The 20260-nt window shown below is 43.6% G+C and overlaps 1 protein-coding gene across 1 annotated transcript in view; it reads right to left on the reverse strand.

The window, feature by feature from the left end:
- The window catches only part of LEO1 (LEO1 homolog, Paf1/RNA polymerase II complex component), a 39328-nt gene extending 25083 nt beyond the window's left edge, over positions 1-14245 (reverse strand). Inside the window, exons 1-2 of the mRNA XM_010361395.2 lie at positions 14118-14245; positions 2889-3644 (exon numbers count right to left, since the gene is read on the reverse strand). Of these exons, the coding sequence (XP_010359697.1) occupies positions 2889-3644; positions 14118-14175 (814 nt within the window). The 5' untranslated portion in view covers positions 14176-14245. The remainder of the gene's footprint in view (positions 1-2888; positions 3645-14117) is intronic.
- Positions 14246-20260: the final 6015 nt, after the last annotated feature.

Raw genomic sequence — 20260 nt, forward strand, 5'->3', positions numbered from 1 at the left:
TCTATAGATATGTTAACATGAATAGAGCAGTACATGCAGAACCCCCCCCGCCAAAAAAAAAAAAATCAACTCTAGTGTGTGTTAATTTAAAAAATAGAATTCTTAAAATAAATACTGGCGCCAGGCGTGGTGGCTCACTCCTGTAATCCCAACAATTTGGGAAGCCGAGGTGGGTGGATCACTTGAGGTCAGGAATTCAAGACCAGCCTGGCCACCATGGTGAAACCCATCTCTACTACAAATACAAAAATTAGCCGGGTGTGGTGGCGTGCACCTGTAGTCCCAGCTACTCAGGAGGCTGAGGCAGGAGAATCACTTGAATGTGGGAGACGGACGTTGCAGTGAGCCAACATCTCACCACTGCACTCCAGCCTGGGTGATAGAGTGAGACTCTGTCTCAAATAAATAAATAAATAAATAATAAATAAATAAATAAATAAATACTGGCTTCTGCAAATAGAAAAACTTGGTAGAAATGAGAAAAGTAGCACTAAAACTTATTATCAAATTTACATAAGACAAATTTCAGAGAAAAAAAGGTAAAAATATTAGAAAGTAACTGACATATATATCATTATTTCTAGCAGGTCCAATTGTTTACGTAAAAACTTCACAAAAATCAATGGAACCACTGTTGAACTAGTAAGAGATAAGCAGGATGACCAGCTACAAGGTTCTCTACTATGACCCTGCCCTTGACTTAGTCTGCTAGTATTTGGGATGTAGTACATGAGCCTTAAAGATTCTTTCTGATAACAGTAAAAACAACCCTACTTTTGGCCGGGCATGGTGGCTCTTGCCTGTAATCCCAGCACTTTGGGAGGCCAAGGTGGGCAGATCACCTGAGGTCAGGAGTTTGAGACCAACCAGACCAACATGGTGAAACCTCCTCTCTACTACAAATACAAAAATTAGCTGGGTGTGGTGGTACATGCTTGTAATCCCAGCTACTCAGGAGGCTGAGGCAGAAGAATTGCTTGAACCCAGGAGGTGGAGGTTGCAGTGAGCTAAGATTGTGCCACTGCACTCTAGCCTGGGTGACAGAGACTCCGTCTCAAAAAAAAAAGGATGAGTGACCGGGCGTGGTGGCTCACGCCTGTAATCCCAGCACTGTGAGAGGCCGAGGCAGGCGGACCATGAGGTCAGGAGATCGAGACCATCCCGGCTAACATGGTGAAACCCCATCTCTACTAAAAACACAAAAAATTAGCCGGGCATGGTGGCGGGCGCCTGTAGTCCTAGCTACTCTGGAGGCTGAGGCAGAAGAATGGCGTGAACCCGGGAGGCGGAGCTTGCAGTGAGCCGAGATCGCGCCACTGCACTCCAGGCTACGCTGGGCGACAGAGCAAGACTCCGTCTCAAAGGGAAAAAAAAAGGATGAGTTCATGTCCTTTGCAGGGACATGAGGGACATGGATGAAGCTGGAAACCATCATTCTGAGCAAACTATCACAAGGACAGAAAACCAAACACCATATGTTCTCACTCATAGGTGGGAATTGAACAATGAGAACACTTGGACACATGGTGGGGAACATCACACACCAGGGCCTGTCGGGGGGTTGGGGGCTGGGGGAGGGACAGCATTAGGAGATACACCTAATGTAAATGACGAGTTAATGGGTGCAGCACACCAACATGGCACATGTATACATATGTAACAAACCTGCATGTTGTGCACATGTACCCTAGAACTTAATTAAAAAAAAAAAAAGCCTCTACTCTGAATTAGTTATTCAAAACTTACTGCAGTCCCATAGTCTACACAGATCTATATTCATCTCTGGAAATATGCTGCCCTCCTCTTCTAATAACACCAAGATGTGGTTTCCAAATGCTGTCCTGTGAGGTGTGTGTTAGATGCTATTTAAGCTAAGAAGATAGGATCAAATTATAATTAATATAATCAATCACCTATGGAAATGAAGCAATCCAGGTATCACTTCAGGAAGACTTCAACTCAAGGTAACTTTTATATAATACAAAGAAATATGATCTCTAATTTTTTATACATTCTATATGAAGAATGTGCTAACTTGAGCGGAATAGTCTAAATGGCAATGATAAAAGCAGGGTCCAGGAACCAAAGTTCAGGTGTATGCCCCCTGTAGTCTTTAGGGAATGAGTGCTCTAATCCTAGCTCATCTCTGCAGCGTGAGGATACGCACGTCAATCTGTCTTGGCTCAGTGACACTGTCCACTAAGATCACCCAGCCATGTTTGCACTTTCTACATATTATACTCCCCAGGCAACCTCCTGATTATTATAATGTGGTATCCACTGTAGATTTGCCCCTGGGGAAACATATGATGATAAGGGAGAAATAACTGAGCCTTTTGAAACAATTTTGCAATTCGATTTTATATATTAATATCTTGTAAATTTGACTAGTTTGAGTAAACTCCTTACAGCTTGACCATCTCTGGATGATCAAATTTTGGATCTCAAAAAGCTGAACGGCAGCAATGGTGCCCACATCTCAGTACAGCTGCTCTGTGGGGACATTTCAATGGGATTGTTTCTTCCCCAGGCTAATCTGTTCTCTCACATGAGGCATGCTCTTCAGTTATCCACAGAAATGGAACCAACTTAACCCATTATGTAGCTCTTCTTACAGTCTTCTCTCTAAGACTCAATTTTAAGTCCTCTTTAAATTGTTTTTCCCCAGACCCATCAACGAACAAATGGAAGGGAAAGCAGTAAGAAAGAGTAAGTAGATTAGAAAGATTTAAAAGAAGCAAAATGTATTCTAGAGTTAGAAGTTTGAAAGGGAGGGACAGAAGAGAAAAAACAGGGTAACAAAGATGGGAATGAAAGAAGACTAAACGGGTCCCTGCTGTAGCTGAATGCTGCTTTCTGAGCCATTCTGGTTCTCATAAATGTATTACCTGATTTATGGTCCTGTTCCTCTTCATCATCTGAATGCCTGTGTTCTTCATCTGAGGCCTGTGGCCTTTCATCATCAGAATTTTGCATTTTCTCCTCATCAGACAGCTGTGGTTGTTCTTCATCATCAGAATTCTGTTTCTCATCATCATTATCAGAAGTGACCGGCCGTTCATCATCAGAATTAGCCTTTTCCTCCTCAGATAGCTGCTGTCTCTCATCATCAGAAAGCTGAGGCCTCTCCTCATCATCTGTGTTGTGCATTTTCTCATCATCGTCAGAATTCTGCAGCTTATCTTCATCAGATCCTTGTGCCCTCTCCTCATCATCAGAATTTTGTATCTTTTCATCATCTGACTGGTCACTTTTATCTTCTCTGCCCCATTTTTCATCATCTGAATGTGCTTTTTCAGAGCCTTCTGCTTCTGAGTGATGGCTCCCTCCATCAGATCTGTGACCTTCGTCTTCATCATCATTAGGGGCTTCTGATCCACTGTGCTGATCTACATCTGAGGGGTCATTGTCCTCGTGGTCAGAACGCTCAGAAGCTTCTGATCTATTGTCTGATCTTTCAGAGTGATTATCACTACCACTATGATGTGACGCTCCCTCGTCCTCACTGTCATCTCCAAACAGTTCCTTATTACTTGGTTGTCCTGAATCACCTCTTTCATCCTGGTCACTTTCACTTCCAGAGGCATTACTGCCAGAGGCAGCATTCTCTTGATCAGAATCTGAGTCAGATCCAGAATCAGAATCTATGGGATCATATAAACATAGGATAACATCAGCAAAAAAAGGCAGAGTAAGGCAGTCCCAAGGTCCATCCCAACATAAAAGCAATAAAGAAACTGGCAAAAAAACTGTTAGAACTAACATTCTCTAAGGCTGGGTGCGGTGGCTCACGCCTGTAATCCCAGCACTTTGGGAGGCCGAGGTGGGCAGATCACCTGAGGTCAGGAGTTCGAGACCAGCCTGACAAACATGGCGAAACCTCATCTCTACTAAAAATACAAAAATTAGCCGGGCGTGGTTGTGCACGCCTGTAATCCCAACTACTCGGGAGGCTGAGACAGGAGAATCACTTGAAACCTGGAGGCGGAAGATGCAGTGAGTGAAGATCGTGCCACTGTACTACAGCCTGGGCAACAGAATGAGACTCTGTCTCAAAAAAAAAAAAAGAAAAGGAAAGGAAAAATACAATAAATAAAATCAAAGAGTCACTAGAGGGGCTCAACCAAAGATTTGAGCAGGAAAAAGAATCGGTAAACTTGAAGATACGTCAATTTGACTGTCCAGTCTGAGAAGCAGAAAGAAAAAAGAATAAAGAGAAATGAACAGAACCTAAAAAAACCTTTATGGGACACCTTAAGTTATACCATTGTATGCATAATGGAGTCTCAGAAGAAGAGAAATGGGCAGAAAAAAATTGTTAAATAAATAATAGCTGAGGCCAGGCACGGTGGCTCACACCTGTAATCCCAGCACTTTGGCAGGCCACGGTGGGCAGATCACTTGAGGTCAGGAGTTCGAGACCAGCCTCGCCAACATGGTAAAACCCCATCTCTACTAAAAATACAAAAGTTAGTCGGGTATGGTGGTGCAAGCCTGTAATCCCAGCTACTTGAGAGGCTGAAGCAGGAAAATCGCTTGAATCTGGGAGGTGGAAGTTGCAGTGAGCCAAGACCACACCGCTGCACTCCAGCCTGAGTGATAGAGTGAGACTCTATCTCAAAAAAAAATAGATAAACGATAGCTGAAAACCTCCCAAATTTATGAAAAATATAGATCTACACATCCAATAAGTTCAACAAATGACAAGTAGGATAAAGTTAAAGAGGTTCACACCTAGATACACTGTTATCAAACTGTCAAAGACAAAGAAACAATTCCAAAAGCAGAAAAGAGAAGCAGTTCATCCGATATGAGGAACCCTCAATAAGAGTAACAGCTGATTTTTCATCAGAAACCAAGGAAGCCCAGAGGCAACCATAAGAGGACACATTCAAAGTGCTAAAAAGACTGTCAACCAAGAATTTTATATTCAGTACAATTATGCTTCAAAAACTAAGGTGATACGAAAGACAAAAGAAAACATAAATTGGACTTCCACAAAATGAAAAACTTTTGTGCAGCAAAGGACGTTATTAAGAAAGTAGGCCTGACGCAGTGGCTCATGCCTGTAATCCCAACACTTTGGGAGGCCAAGGTGGCCGGATCACCTGAGGTCAGGAGTTTGAGATCAGCCAGGCCAACATGGTGAAACCCCGTCTATACTAAAAATACAAAAATTAGCCAGGCGTGGTGGTGCATGCCTGTAGTCCCAGCTACTTGGGAGGCTGAGGCTGAGGCAGAAGAATCACTTGAACCCAGAAGGTGGAGGTTGCAGCAAGCCGAGATCACGCCACTGCATTCCAGCCTGGGCGACAGAGTGAGACTCCATCTCAAAAAAAAAAAAAAAAAAAAAAGTGAAAAAAACAACCTACAGAATGGAAGAAAATATTTGCAAACCATGTATCTGATAAGTGTCTACTACCCAAAATATACAAAGAACATTTATAACTCAACAATAAAGCCAATTTTTTTGTGTTTTTTGTTTGTTTTCTTGGAGACTGAGTCTCTCTGTATCCTTCAGGCTGGAGTACAGTGGTGCAATCTTGGCTCACTGCAACCTCTGCCTCCCTCAAGAGATTCTCCCGCCTCAGCTCCCGAGTTTATGGGCACACACCACTACACCTGGCTAATTTCTTTTGTATTTTTAGTAGAGACGGGGTTTCACCATGTTGGCCAGGCTGGTCTCAAACTCCTGACCTCAGGTGATCCACCCACCTCAGCCTCCCAAAGCGCTGGGATTACAGGAGTGAGCCACCATGCCTGGCCTAAAACCAATTTTTAAAAATAGACAGAGGACTTGAATAGACATTTCTCCAAACAAAGTTACACAAATGGCCAATAACTACATGAAAAGATGTTCCACGGTTGGACGCAGTGGCTCACACCTGTAATCCCAGCACTGTGACAGGCCAAGGCGGGCGGATCACCTGAGGTCAGGAGTTTGCGACCAGCCTGGCCAAAATGGCAAAACCTCATGTCTACTAAAAATTCAAAAATTAGCTGGGTGTGGTGGCAGGTGCCTGTAATCCCAACTATTCGGGAGGCTAAGGGAGGAGAATCGCTTGAACCCGGGAGGCTAAGGCAGGAGAACTGCTTGAACCTAGCACTTTGAGAGGCCCAGGCAGGCAGATCACCTGAGGTCAGGAGTTTGGGACCAGCCTGGCCAACATGACAAAACCCCATCTCTACTTAAAATACAAAAATTAGCAGGGTATGGTGGCGGGTGCCTGTAATCCCAGCTACTCGGCGACAGACTGAGACTCCGTCAAAAAAAAAAAAAAAAGATGTTCAACATCATTAGCCTTCAGCAAAGTGTAAAGTGAAACCACAATGAGACACCACTTGATAACATCAAGGATGGCTATTTTAGAAAGAAATAAAAACTTAAAATAACTGTTGGCAAAGATGTGGGGAAAGGGAACCCTGGTGCATTGCTGGTGGTAATGTAAAATGGCTCAACCACTATGGAAAACAGTTTGGCTGCTCCTCAAAATATTAAAGATTTACCATATGACTCTGCACTCCTACATAATACCCTCCTCCCAAAATTAAAAACAGGCACCCAAATATGTACATGAATTTATTTGTTTATTTTTTTGGAGACAGAGTCTCACTTTATCACCCAGGTTGAAGTAAAGTGGCACAATCTAAGCTCACTTCCAACCTCTGTCTCCTGGGTTCAAGTGATTCTCATGCCTCAGCCTCCTGAGTGCCTGGGACTACAGGCATGCACCACCACACCTGGCTAATGTTTTGTATTTTCAGCAGAGACAGGGTTTCACCATGTTGCCCAGGCTGGTCTTCAACTCCTGAGCTCAGGCAAATCTGCCTGCCTGAACCAGGAATGTTTACAGTAGCACAATTCAAACAACCCAAAGTCCATCAACAGATAAATGGATTAACAAATTTAGGATATATACATTCAATGGAATATTATTAAGTCATTAAAAATGAATGAAGTACTGATACAAGCCACAATGTATGCTTAGTAAAAGAAGCCGGACACAAAAGACCACAATGTGTGATTCAATTTGTATGAAATTCCCAGAACAGAGAAGTACAGAAACAACAGCAGACAGGGGTTGGAGGAAGGAGCATACGGGGAGTAAGTGCTTTATGAGTACAGTGTTTTATTTGGGGGTGATGAAAATAACAACTAGATATATGTTGTCTACAAGAGACTCACTTTAGAACCAAATACACAAACAGGTTGAAAGCAAAAGGACAGAAAGATATTACACGTAAACAGTAATCAAAAGAGAGCTGTAGTAGGTATACTAATATTAGACAAAACAGATTTTATAACAGAAATTGTTACAAAAGACAAAGGATCATTAAATCCATCATGAAGATATAATAATTATAAACACATATGCACCTAAAAACAAAACCAAGAGAATTGAAGGGAAACATAGACAGTTCAACATAACAGTCAGAGACTTCAATGATGGATAGAACTGGCCAGGCATGATGGCTCATACCTGTAATCCCAGCACTTTGGGAGGCCGAAGTGGGCAGATCACTTGAGGTTAGGAGTTCAAGACTAGCATGGCCAACATGGTGAAACCTTGTCTCTACTAAAAATGCACGTGCCTATTGTAATCCCAGCTACTAGGGAGGCTGAGGCAAGAGAATCACTTGAACCTGGGAGGCGGAGGTTGCAGTGAGCCAAGATTGCGCCACTGCACTCCAGCCTGGGTGACAGAGCAAGACCCTGTCTCAAAAAAATAAAATAAAATAAAATAATGGATAGAACTGCTAGATTAAAGATCAATAAACACAGGACTTGAGCAACACTATAAACCAATCAGACATAATAGACAATCAATAGGACGCTGCATCCAACAATAGCATCTTCCCAAGTGCATATGGAACATTCTCCAGGAGAGACCATGCTAAGATACAAAACAAGTCTCAAACATTTTTAAAAACTGAAATCATACAAAATACATTCTCTGACCACAAGTGAATTAAAATTAGAAATCAGTAACAAAAAGAAATCTGAAAAATTCATAAACTTGGGGAAATTAAACAACACACTTTAAAACAACTAAGGACTCATAGAAATCACATGGAGGGCCAGGTGCAGTGGCTCACACCTATAATCCCAGGACTTTGGGAGGCTGAAGGGGGCAGATTGCCTGAGTCTAGCAGTTTGAGACCAGTCTGGGCAAAATGGCAAAACCCTATCTTTACTAAAAATGCCAAAAAAAAAAGAAAAAGGAAAGAAAAGAAAAAACATAGCCAGGCACAGTGGCATGCACTTGTAGTCCCAGCTACTCAGGAGGCTGAGGTGGGAGAATCACCTAAGCCAGGGAGGTTGAGGCTTCAGTGTGCCAAGATCGCGCCATTGCACTCCAGCCTGGGCAACCAGAGAAAGACTCTGTCTCAAAAAATAAAAAAATAAAGAAATCGCAAAGAAAATTAGGAAATATTTTGAGACAAATAAAAATGAAAACACAGGCCAGGCACGGTGGCTCATGCCTGTAATTCCAGCAATTTGGGAGGCTGAGACGGGCGGATACAATGAGGTCAGGAGTTTGAGACCAGCGTGGCCAGCATGGTGAAGCCCCAGTCTCTACTAAAAAACAAAAAAATGAGCTGGGTGTGGTGGCACACGCCTGTGGTCCCAGCTACTCAGGAGGCGGAGGCACGAGAATCACTTGAACCTGGGAGGTGGAAGTTGCAGTGAGCCGAGATGGTGCCACTGCACTCCAGCCTTGGGGACAAGAGCGAGACTTAAGACCAAAAAAAAAAAAAGAAAAAAGAAAACACAGCATACCAATACGTAAGGAAACATGTTCTGTGCTCCCAGAGGTTGGGGGAGAAAAACTTAAGGATACAATGAAAACAGTCCTCAAGGTGCTCAAAAAATTAGGCTGAGCATGGTGGCTCATGCCTGTAATCCCAGTGCACTTTGGGAGGCCAAGATAGGTGGATCACAAGGTCAGGAGTCCGGGACCAGCCTGGCCAACATAGTGAAATCTCATCTCTACGAAAAATACAAAAATTAGCCAGGTGTAGTGGCATGTGCCTGTAGTCCCAGCTACTCAGGAGGCTGAGGCGGGAGAATTGCTTGAACCCGGGAAGCGGGGGTTGCAATGAGCCGAGATCATGCCAGTTGCATTCCAGCCTGGGTGACAGAGTGAAACACCATCTCAAAAACAAACAAACAAAAAATATATATATACACACACACACATATATATCTGTAAAAATCTTTGTTTAAAAAAAAAAAGTCAATAACCTAACCATTCATTCACTTTAAGGAATCAGAAAAAGAAAACTAATAAACTAAAAAGAAAACTAAACCCAAAACAAGCAGAAAGAGGGAAATAATAAATTAGAGGCCAGGTACGGTGGCTCACGCCTGTAATCCCCAGCACTTCGGGAGGCAGAGGCGGGTGGATCACCTGAGGTCAGGAGTTCAAGACCAGCCTGGCCTACATGCTGAAACCCCATCTCTACAAAAATATAAAAATTAGCCAGGTGTGGTGGCGGCCATCTATAATCCCAGCTACTCAGGAGGCTGAGGCGGGAGAATCACTTGAACCCAGGAAGTGGAGGTTGCAGTGAGGCAAGATCATGCCGTTGCACTCCAGCCTGGGCAACAGAGCGAAACTCCATCTCAAAAAAAAAAAAAAAAAAAAAATTAGAGCAATGATAAATGAAGTAGAGAATGGAAAAACAAGAAAATTAATTAAACCAAAAGTTTGTTCTTTGAAAACATCAAAAAACAGATAAGGCTTTGGCTAGACTAACAAAGAAAAAAAAGAAAACTAAAATTACTAAAATCAAGAATCAAAGTGAGGACATTACTACCAACTTTACAGGAATAATAAGAATTATAAGAGAATACTATAAACTACGATATACTAACAAATTAGACAACTTCGATGAAACTGATCAATTCCTAGAAACACACAAATTATCAAAACTGATTAAAAATGGAATAGAAAATCTGAATAGACCTATAACCAAGAGTTTGAATCAGTAATGGGAAATTTTCCACCAAAGAAAAGCCCAAGACCAGATGCCTTCACTGGTAAATCCTACTGAATGTTTTTAAAAGATTTAACACCTATCCTTCTCAAACTCTGCCAAACAACTGAAGTGAAGGAACACTTCCTAACTCATTCTATGAGGTCAATATTACCCTTCTACCAAAGCCAGAACAAGACATCACAAGAAAACTACAGACAAATTATCCACCAAAATAGAGATGGAAAAAACCACTTAAAAAAATACTCCCAAATCAAACCCTAAAGCATATTAAAAGAATATATACCAAGCTGGGTGAGGTGGCTCACACCTGTAATCCCAGCACTTTGGAAGGCTGAGGTGGGCAGACCATTTGAGCCCAGAAGTTCAAGACCAGTGTGGCCAAAATAGCAACATCCCACCTCCACTAAAATTACAAAAATTAGCCAGGTGTGGTGGCATGTGCCTGTAGTCCCAGTTACTCAGGAGGCTGAGGTGTGAGGATGGCTTGAGTCTTGGAGGTAGAGGGTGCAGTGAGCTGAGGTTGCACCACTGCACTCCAGCCTGGGCAACAGAGCAAGAGCCTGTCTCAAAAAAGAGAGAGAGAGAAAAAAAACAGAATATACATCATGACCAAGTGGGATTTATCCTAGTATTACAAGGGTAGTTCAACATCTAAACATGAATCAAAGCGAAACACCATATAAAGAACAAAGAAAAAATCATGTGATCATCAACGCAGAAAAAGCATCTGATATCCAACACCTTCTCTTGATGCCATTCAACAAACTAGGAACAGGAGTGAACTTCCTCAACCTGATCAAAAGCATCTACAACAAAAACCCCACAGATAACATCATATGTAACGGTGAAACCCTAGATGGTTTCTTCCTAAGATCAGAGACAACACAATGATGTCTACTGTCACCACTCCTATTCAACATTTTACACAAAGTTCTAGCTGTGGCAATTAGGCAAGAAAAAGAAATTAAAAGCATACCAATTGGAAAGGAAGTAAAATTGTCTCTTTCATAGATACGTTTTTTTTTTTTTTGAGACAGGGTCTTCCTCTGTCACCCAGACTGGAGTGCAGTCGTGTGATCTCAGCTCACTGCAACCTCTGCCTCCCCGGTTAAAGTGATTCTTGTACCTCAACCTCCCAAGTAGCTGGGATGACAGGCGTGTGCCACCACACCTGGCTAACTTTTGTCTTTTTATTAGAGATGGGATTTTGCCATGTTGGCCAGGATGGTCTCAAACTCCTGACCTCAAGTGATCCACCCGCCTCCACCTCCCAAGACTTTTTTTAAGAGACAGGGTCTTGCTCTGTTGCTCAGGCAGGAATGTACTGGTACAATCATAGCTCACTGCAGCCTTGAACTCCTGGTTCAAGTGGTCTTCCTGTCCTGGCCTCCCAAAGTGCTGGGATTACAGGTGTGAGCCATTGCACCCAGCCAACATGATCTTATATATAGAAAATCCTAAAGAATACACGCGCACACACACAAAAAAGTAGATTACAGCTCATACATTCAGCAAGGTTGCAGAATATAAGATCAACATACAAAAATCAGTTGTATTTCCATACACTAGCATTAAATAATTCAAAATGAAATTAAGAAAACCATTCCACTTGCAGCCGGGCGCAGTGGCTCACGCCTGTAATCCCAGCACTCTGGGAGGCTGAGGCAGGCTGATCACCTGCGGTCGAGAGTTTGAGACCAGCCTGGCCAACATGGAGAAACTCCGTCTCTACTAAAAATACAAAATTAGCTGAGCGTGGTAGTGGGTGCCTGTAATCCCAGCTACTCGGAAGGCTGAGGCAGGAGAACTGCTTGAACCTGGGAGGCAGAGGTTGCAGTAAGCCGAGATCGCACCATTGCACTCCAGCCTGGGCAACAAGCGAAACTCCTCAAAAAAGAAAAGAAAAAAAGAAAAGAAAAAGAAAACCATTCCACTTCCAATAGTATCCAGTAGAATAAAATACTTAGTAATAAATTTAACCTAAGAAGTGTGGGACTTACACAATGAAAACTATAAAACATTGTTGAAAGAAATTAAGAACTGGCATATTTATACATGGAAGCAGCATGCCAGGCCTAGGTAGAAGTTCTACTCATTGTTAAAATAAGAGTTATCGGATGTAGTCTGGGCACAGTGGCTCACGCCTGTAATCCCAGCACTCTGGGAGGCCGAGGCAGGCGGATCACAAGGTCAGATCGAGACCATCCTGGCTACCATGGTGAAACCCTATCTCTACTAAAAATACAAAAAAAAAAAAAAAATTAGCCAGGCGTGGTGGCCAGCGCCTGTAGTCCCAGCTACTCAGGAGGCTGAGGCAGGAGAATGGCATGAACCCAGGAAGTGGAGCTTGCAGTGGGCCAAGATCGGGTCACTGCACCCCAGTCTGGGCGACAGAGCAAGACTCCATCTAAAAAAACAAGAGTTATCGGATGTAGTTATTTTCCACAACTCCCACAGACCAGGGAGATAATGAAATATGCTAGGCATAAAAGGAATCATATCCATACAATCTTCAGGACCAACAGCAATCTTCAAGGATAGCATACCAGATTTGGAAGTAAATTCTGGAAGAAAGTCTCAACGGACTTACAAGAAGGTAAAACATGAAGCCCAGAGACGCAACCAGCTCCGCTCCTCACCTCCCTAAACACCGAGTTTGCAATGCGACAGCACTGCAGGGTACACCTTATGAAACTATTGTTTCTACTCATCCAGTTAATCAATTATGTATTAAGCACTGATGTAAGCTGGGAGGTAAGGGGATCATCTTTTCATTGTGCCCTCAAAATCTAGCAAAACAGCTGGAACACAATAGGGGATCAATACTTATCAAATTAATTCATAACTTCATGGAAATTAGCCATGGGAGAGTTCACATAGAACTGTACCTTGAAGCGTGAATGGGATATACACAAGTAAAAATGAGGAAAAAATGAAAACATGAGCAAAGGTAGTGGAACAAAAGTTAGTATACGGAGCTCTATATTTCCATATTTATCCTGACTAGCATCTCCTGGATACCCATCCCTGTAAAGCCTTCACACTAGAATTTAGTTCTCTGTACCTCCACCTAGTGCTGCCTTCACTACACTCTAGAAATGATGAATAAATTGGAGTTGGAGAAAATAGAGGAGGAAAAAAAAGAACCACCGAACAACGCATTTTACTAAGGAAAAAAGGTACACAGATACACTACTTGCAGCCTAGAGGGTTGCAAGAATTCTGAACTTGGTCTTGGGTTCTTTCTCACTTCAAATAGCTCCTATTCATATTTCAAGTGTCCGTAGTCTCAATTACTTGAAGGTTGAGGCAGAAGGATCGCCTGAGCCCAGAAGTTCAAGGCCAACCTGAACAACAAAGTGAGATCCTGTCTCTAAAAAAGTAAACTTTAAAAAAACACCCACAATCCTGTGCCAGAAATACTTCCATGCACCATGCACATACACTAATTCATTCATTTCATCAACAAATCCTTCATTCCTCCTCTCCGCACACAGACCCCATGCACTCCCCAATCTCACATCACAGACTCCGGAAATTCTGTAGTTTCTGTACAAGCTCTTAGAGAACATATACTCTCCAATGTGAAACATCTATCTGTAACCCCATCCCATTATCCGTCCCAGACCCCTCATCCAGACATCTCAAGCACCCTATCACACCATGCTCTGGTTTCATTCAAGAGGGCATTCTGAGGCCCTCTGTAAATTCGCCTACCCCATCCCATATTCCTGCATTCATTTCCATTCATTCACAAACAGTCCTTACTCTGCGCTGGCCTGTGCAAGGCAAGGCGGAACAGGACTCCAACGTTCCTACCCGCGCTGCGCAGGCTCGCCTGCACCTCCACCACTGCCCTGCGCCCACTTCGCTCTACAAGCTCCCAGGCACCATCAACTCCACCGACACCCAGAGCCTCGAGGCGCAGACTGTGTCTGACTCTCCATCCCGCCCGCCGGAGGAGGATGGCACCTCCGGGAGTGCAGGGGGCGCTGAGGCAGGAGTGGAGGAACCGCCACCTCTTGCCCACGGCGCCGGAGCCTCCACGGTTGTCCGGCTCCTACAGCGGAAGGCCTGCCACCTACCCATCCTCCGAAGCCCAGTGAACCCACCTTTACGCTCAGCTTCGCTGTCGGCGTCGCTCCCGAAGAGATCCTCCATATCCGCCATTGTCGCTCACGTCCGCTGCTGCCTCGGCTAGGGGCAGCTCCCGGCCTCTCTTTACGGCACGGAACCACCGAAACACGACAGTGTCGCAAAGATTCGCTGAAGACACCCTTTTCCTTCTGTGACCTAGTTTTCGCTTGCCCAGTGAAGCTAGCCTCTCCCGGGTGTGTATGGTATACAAGCCAGGCCATTTCGTCAATATCTGTTATTTGCCAGGATTCTTACCGGGGGGCGGGCGTCCTGCGTTCGGGTGTGGGTGCTGGTGCGGATGGGTTGGGCGGTGACTGGAGCTTCCTGGGGAAGGGCCTCTGGCTGCGCGAGTCAGGCCTGAAGCCGTTTGTTTCTTACTGAGCAGCTATACTCCAGTTGTTTCATCCCAAACCCCTTTACCCTCTTAAAAATTGTTGAAGACGCCAAAGAGCTTTTGTTTACGTGGGGTACAGCTATTGATATTTACTGTATTCTTACTAATACGGTAATAAATTTTTAAGTTAATTCATTTAAAAATAATATCCATGTTAACAAATAGCTTTTTTAAGCTTTAAATGACCATTTTTTTGGCCGGGCGCGGTGGCTCACGCCTGTAATCCCAGCACTTTGGGAGGCCAAGGCGGGCGGATTGCCTGAGCTCCTGAGTTTGCGACCAGCCTGGGCAACACGGTGAAACCCCGTCTCTACCAAAATACAAAAAATTAGCCGGGTGTGGTGGCGGGCGCCTGTACTCTCAGCTACTTGGGAGGCTGAGGCAGGAGAATCGCTTGAACCCGGACGGTGGAGGTTGCTGTGAGCCGAGATCGTGTCACTGCACTCCAGCCTGGGCGACTGAGCGAAACTCCATCTCAAAAAATAAAAAAATAAAAATAAATGAAAAGACCATATTTTCTAAAAAATATTTAGGCCGGGCGCGGTGGCTCACCCCTGTAATCCCAGCTCTTTGGGAGACCAAGGCGGGCAGATTGTCTGAGGTCAGGAGTTCGAGACCAGCCTGGCCAACATGGTGAAACCCTGTCTCTACTAAAAATACAAAATTTAGCCGGGCGTAGTGGCACATGCCTGTAATCCCAGCTACTCGGGAGGCTGAGGCAGGAGAATCACTTGAAACCTGGGAGGTGGAGGTTGCAGTGAGCTGAGATGGTGCCATTGCACTCCAGCCTAGAGACAGTGAAACTCCATCTAAAAAAAAAAAAAAAAAAAAAATTTAGAAGAGTGGAATTGTTTTAGTTTTGAAAATATCTTTAATGCCTAGCTTTAAAGAAGACGTCTTATTTGTCATACCTGTTTCTACAATCTGTTGAGAAATGTAGTTGAAGCACCTGAAGAAAATCTGGTCTTGCATAAATACATTTGTAATTGGAAAAGGGAGGCTCTCTCAGGGCTGTCTGAGATCCCCTGAAAGCGTCTCCATCCAACCACAGCTTTGGAGCAGTGATTCTCAAACATCACAGATTTTCCTTCCTAGTTTGGTTTGAATGTTCTCTCCGAAACTCATGTTGAAATTTAATTCCCATTGTGACGGTGTTAAGAGGTGGGACTTTTTTTTTTTTTTTTTTTTTTTTTGAGACGGAGTCTCGCTCTGTCGCCCAGGCTGGAGTGCAGTGGCCAGATCTCAGCTCACTGCAAGCTCCGCCTCCCGGGTTCCTGCCATTCTCCTGCCTCAGCCTCCCGAGTAGCTGACCTCGTGATCCGCCCGTCTCGGCCTCCCAAAGTGCTGGGATTACAGGCTTGAGCCACCGCGCCCGGCCTGAGGTGGGACTTTTAAGAGGTGATTAGGTCGTGAGTGGTCTGCCCTCCCATGTGGATTAATGCTATTATCACGGGAGTGAGTTAGTTATTGCAGGAGTGGTCTCCTAATAAAAGAATAAGTTTGGTCCCCATTTTCTCATCTCACTTCTGTCTCCTGCCATGGAGTGACTGACCCTTGCCAAATGCCAGTCCCATGCTCTTGGACTTTGCAGTATCCAAAACCATGAACCAAATAAACATACTGTTTATAAATTACCCAGTCTGTAGTATTCTGTTAGAGCAGCAGAAAAGGTACATTCTAACACACTTTATGAACACTTTATGTTTACATACGTTATGTATAAAATTGAAGCAAGTATTCCACAAAGCATCATTTCCCTTTCTACTAATATGCATTCTGAGATTTTCTATTCGATTTAATTCTATTTCAGTTTTTTGTAGTGTTGTCAGGCAGTGCAACTCACTAAATTTGATTTCATTACTTACAAATGGATTGCAACCTGCAGCTAGAAAAACATTATTCAGAGGGTTCCATTGGCTGGTTTTGCAAAAAAAAAACTTGATTTTGCTAGGAAATGTTGTTACAGTTAGTTGTACATTATAAAGTCAGATGGTAATAGAGTTTTCATAAATGGTCAATGCTAGGTAAGCCCCCTCACTTTAAAGGGGCTCAAAAAAATGAAATGATTTGCACAGGTTAAAGAAGAAGGTGCCTTAAGGAAAACACAATTATATTTTAATTTTTAAAAGAGGTCTGGGTGAGGCCAGGCGCGGTGGCTCACGCCTGTAATCCCAGCACTTTGGGAGGCCGAGGCGGGCACATCACCTGAAGTTGGGAGTTCGAGACCACCTTGACCAACATGGAGAAACCCGGTTTCTAGTAAAAATGAAAAAATTAGCTGGGGGGGGCGGGGTGGCACGCGCCTGTAATCCCAGCCACTCAGGAGGCTGAGGCAGGAGACTCATTTGAACCCGGAAGGCGGAGGTTGCAGTGAGCCAAGATCGCGTCGCTGCACTCAAGACTGGAGACAGAGCAAGACTCCGTCAAAAAAAAAAAAGATGTATAAAATATATACTTACACCAAATCACACAAAAAGGAATATATGTTTTTAAATTTGTATAACACCTTAAAGACTTAGAGGAAAAACAACAGATTGATTAAACAGAATATATTCACTGAAAATTCACTCCATTTATGGTAAACTGCCACTCCACAAGAGGATCATGTGGCTTTTCTGAGTACTTTGTGGAAGGAGTTGGCCTTTAGAAGGGAACAGGCTGATCTGAATTAAAGAGAGCAAGAGAGGAACCTTGTAGTTTCTCTCTATAGCAGTAAGTGAATACTCAGCTCATTTCTTGGAAGACAGGATATTCACTAACAGGCTGCCGTTACTGAATTTCTTACTGAATTACTGAATTAGGTTCCCACAATTGGTGCCATACGGATATAAAAATAATAACAAACGTATTTCTTCATTTAAAAGAGTTTGGGGGGGCTGGGCGCGGTGGTTAACGCCTGTAATTGCAGCACTTTGGAAGGCTGAGGAGGGCGGATCACCTGAGGTCGGGAGTTTGAGACTAACCTGACCAACATGGAGAAACCTCGTCTCTGCTAGAAATACAAAATTAGCCAGGCGTGGTGGCACATGCCTGTAATCCCAGCTACTCAGGAGACTGAGGCAGGAGAATTGCTTGAACCTGGGAGGCGGATTTTGGAGTGAGCTGAGATCACGCCATTGCATTCCAGCCTGGGCAACAAGAGGAAAACTCTGTCTCAAAAAAAAAAAAAAAAAAGTTTGGGGGAAATGAAACAAATACTCTAAAACATCTGAAGAATTTCAGTTTTAGAAGTTAATTATAGGCTGGGCATGGTGGCTCACGCCTGTAATCCCAGCACTTTGGGAGGCTGAGGCAGGCAGATCATGAGGTCAGGAGATCGAGACCATCCTGGCTAACATGGTGAAACCACATCTCTACTAAAAATACAAAAACTTAGCCAGGCATGGTGGTGGGCGCCTGTAGTCCCAGCTACTCGGGAGGCTGAGGCAGGAGAATGGCGTGAACCCGGGAGGCAGAGCTTGCAGTGAGCTGAGATTCGGCCACTGCACTCCAGCCTGGGCGACACAGTGAGATTGTTGTTGTTATTGTTGTTGCTGTTTTTTGAGTCAGGGTCTCACTTTGTTGTCTAGGCTTGAGTGCACAATCACAGCTCACTGCAGTCTCGACATCTCAGGCTCAGGCAACCCTCCTGCCTCAGCCGCCCACGTAGCTGGGACCGCAGATGCATGCCACCACGCGTGGCCATTTTTTTTTTTTTTTTTCAGACAGAGTTTCACTCTTATTGTCCAGGCTGGAGTGCAGTGGCATGATCTTGGCTCACCACAACCTCTGCCTCCCAGGTTCAAGCAATTCTCCTGCTTCAGCCTCCCGAGTAGCTGGGATTACAGGCATGTTCCACCACGCCCAGCTAATTTTGTTTTTTTTTTTTTTAGTAGAGAATGGGTTTCTCCATGTTGGTCAGTCTGGTCTCAAACTCCTGACCTCAGGTGATCTGCCCACCTCAGCCTCCCAAAGTGCTAGGATTACAGGCGTGAGTCACCATGCCCAGCACATTTTTAAAAATTATTTGTAGAGATGAGATTTCTCTCTGTTGCCCAGGCTGGTCTCAAGCTCCTGGGCTCAAGTTATCCTCCCACCTTGGCCTTCCAGGGTGCCTGGATCATAGGCATGAGCCACTGCACCTGGCCCAGGCACTATTTTCATATAAAAGAGTTTGGGGGACAAGGTAATTTATAGATTCAATGCCATCCCCATCAAGCTACCAATGACTTTCTTCACAGAATTGGAAAATACTACTTTAAAGTTCATATGGAACCAAAAAAGAGCCTACATCACTAAGACAATCCTAAACCAAAAGAACAAAGCTGGAGGCATCATGCTACCTGACTTCAAACTATACTACAAGGCTACAGTAACCAAAACAGCATGGTACTGGTACCAAAACAGAGCTATAGACCAATGGAACAGAACAGAGCCCTCAGAAATAATACCACACATCTACAGCCATCTGATCTTTGACAAACCTGACAAAAACAAGAAATGGGAAACGATTCCCTATTTAATAAATGGTTCTGGGAAAACTGGCTAGCCATGTGTAGAAAACTGAAACTGGATCCCTTTCTTATACCTTATACAAAAATTAATTCAAGATAGATTAAAGACTTAAATGTTAGACCTAAAACCATAAAAACTCTAGAAGAAAACCTAGGCAATACCATTCAGGACATAGGCATGGGCAAGGACTTCATGACTAGAACAGCAAAAGCAATGGCAACAAATGCCAAAATAGACAAATGGGATCTAATTAAACTAAAGAGCTTCTGCCCAGCAAAACTATCAGCAGAGTGAACAGGCAACCTACAGAATGGGAGAAAATTTGTACAATCTACCCATCTGACAAAGGGCTAATATCCAGAATCTACAAAGAACTGAAACAAATTTACAAGAAAAAAATCAAACAAAAAAATCAAAAAAAAAAATCAAAAAGTGGGCGAAGGATATGAACAGACACTTCTCAAAAGAAGACATTGATGCAGCCAACAGATAACATGAAACAATGCTCATCATCACTGGCCATCAGAGACATGCAAATCAAAACCACAATGAGATATCATCTCATACCAGTTAGAATGGTGATCATTAAAAAGTCAGGAAACAACAGATCCTGGAGAGGATATGGAGAAATGGGAACATTTTTACACTGTTGGTGGTACTATAAACTAGTTCAACCATTGTGGAAGTCAGTGTGGCAATTCCTCAAGGATCAAGAACTAGAAATACCATTTGACCCAGCCATTCCATTACTGGGTATATATCCAAAGGATTATAAATCATGCTGCTATAAAGACACATGCACATGTATGTTTATTGTGGCACTATTCACAATAGCAAAGACTTGGAACCAACCCATAGGTCCATCAATGATAGACTGGATTAAGAAAATGTGGCACATATACACCACGGAATACTATGCAGCCATAAAAAAGGATGAGTTCATGTCCTTTGTAGGGACATGAATGATGCTGAAACCATCATTCAGAGCAAACTATCGCAAGGACATAAAACCAAACACTGTATGTTCTCACTCAAAGGTGGAAATTGAACAATGAGAACACTTGGACACAGGGTGGGGAACATCACACATTGGGGCCTGTCGTGGGGTGGCAGGGGGAGGGATAGCATTAGGAGATATACCTAATGTAAATGATGAGTTAACGGGTGCAGCACACCAATATGGCACATGTATACATACATAACAAACCTGCACATTGTGTACATGTACCC

This window comes from Rhinopithecus roxellana, chromosome 5 (assembly GCF_007565055.1).
Source record: "Rhinopithecus roxellana isolate Shanxi Qingling chromosome 5, ASM756505v1, whole genome shotgun sequence".
NCBI lineage: Eukaryota > Metazoa > Chordata > Mammalia > Primates > Cercopithecidae > Rhinopithecus > Rhinopithecus roxellana.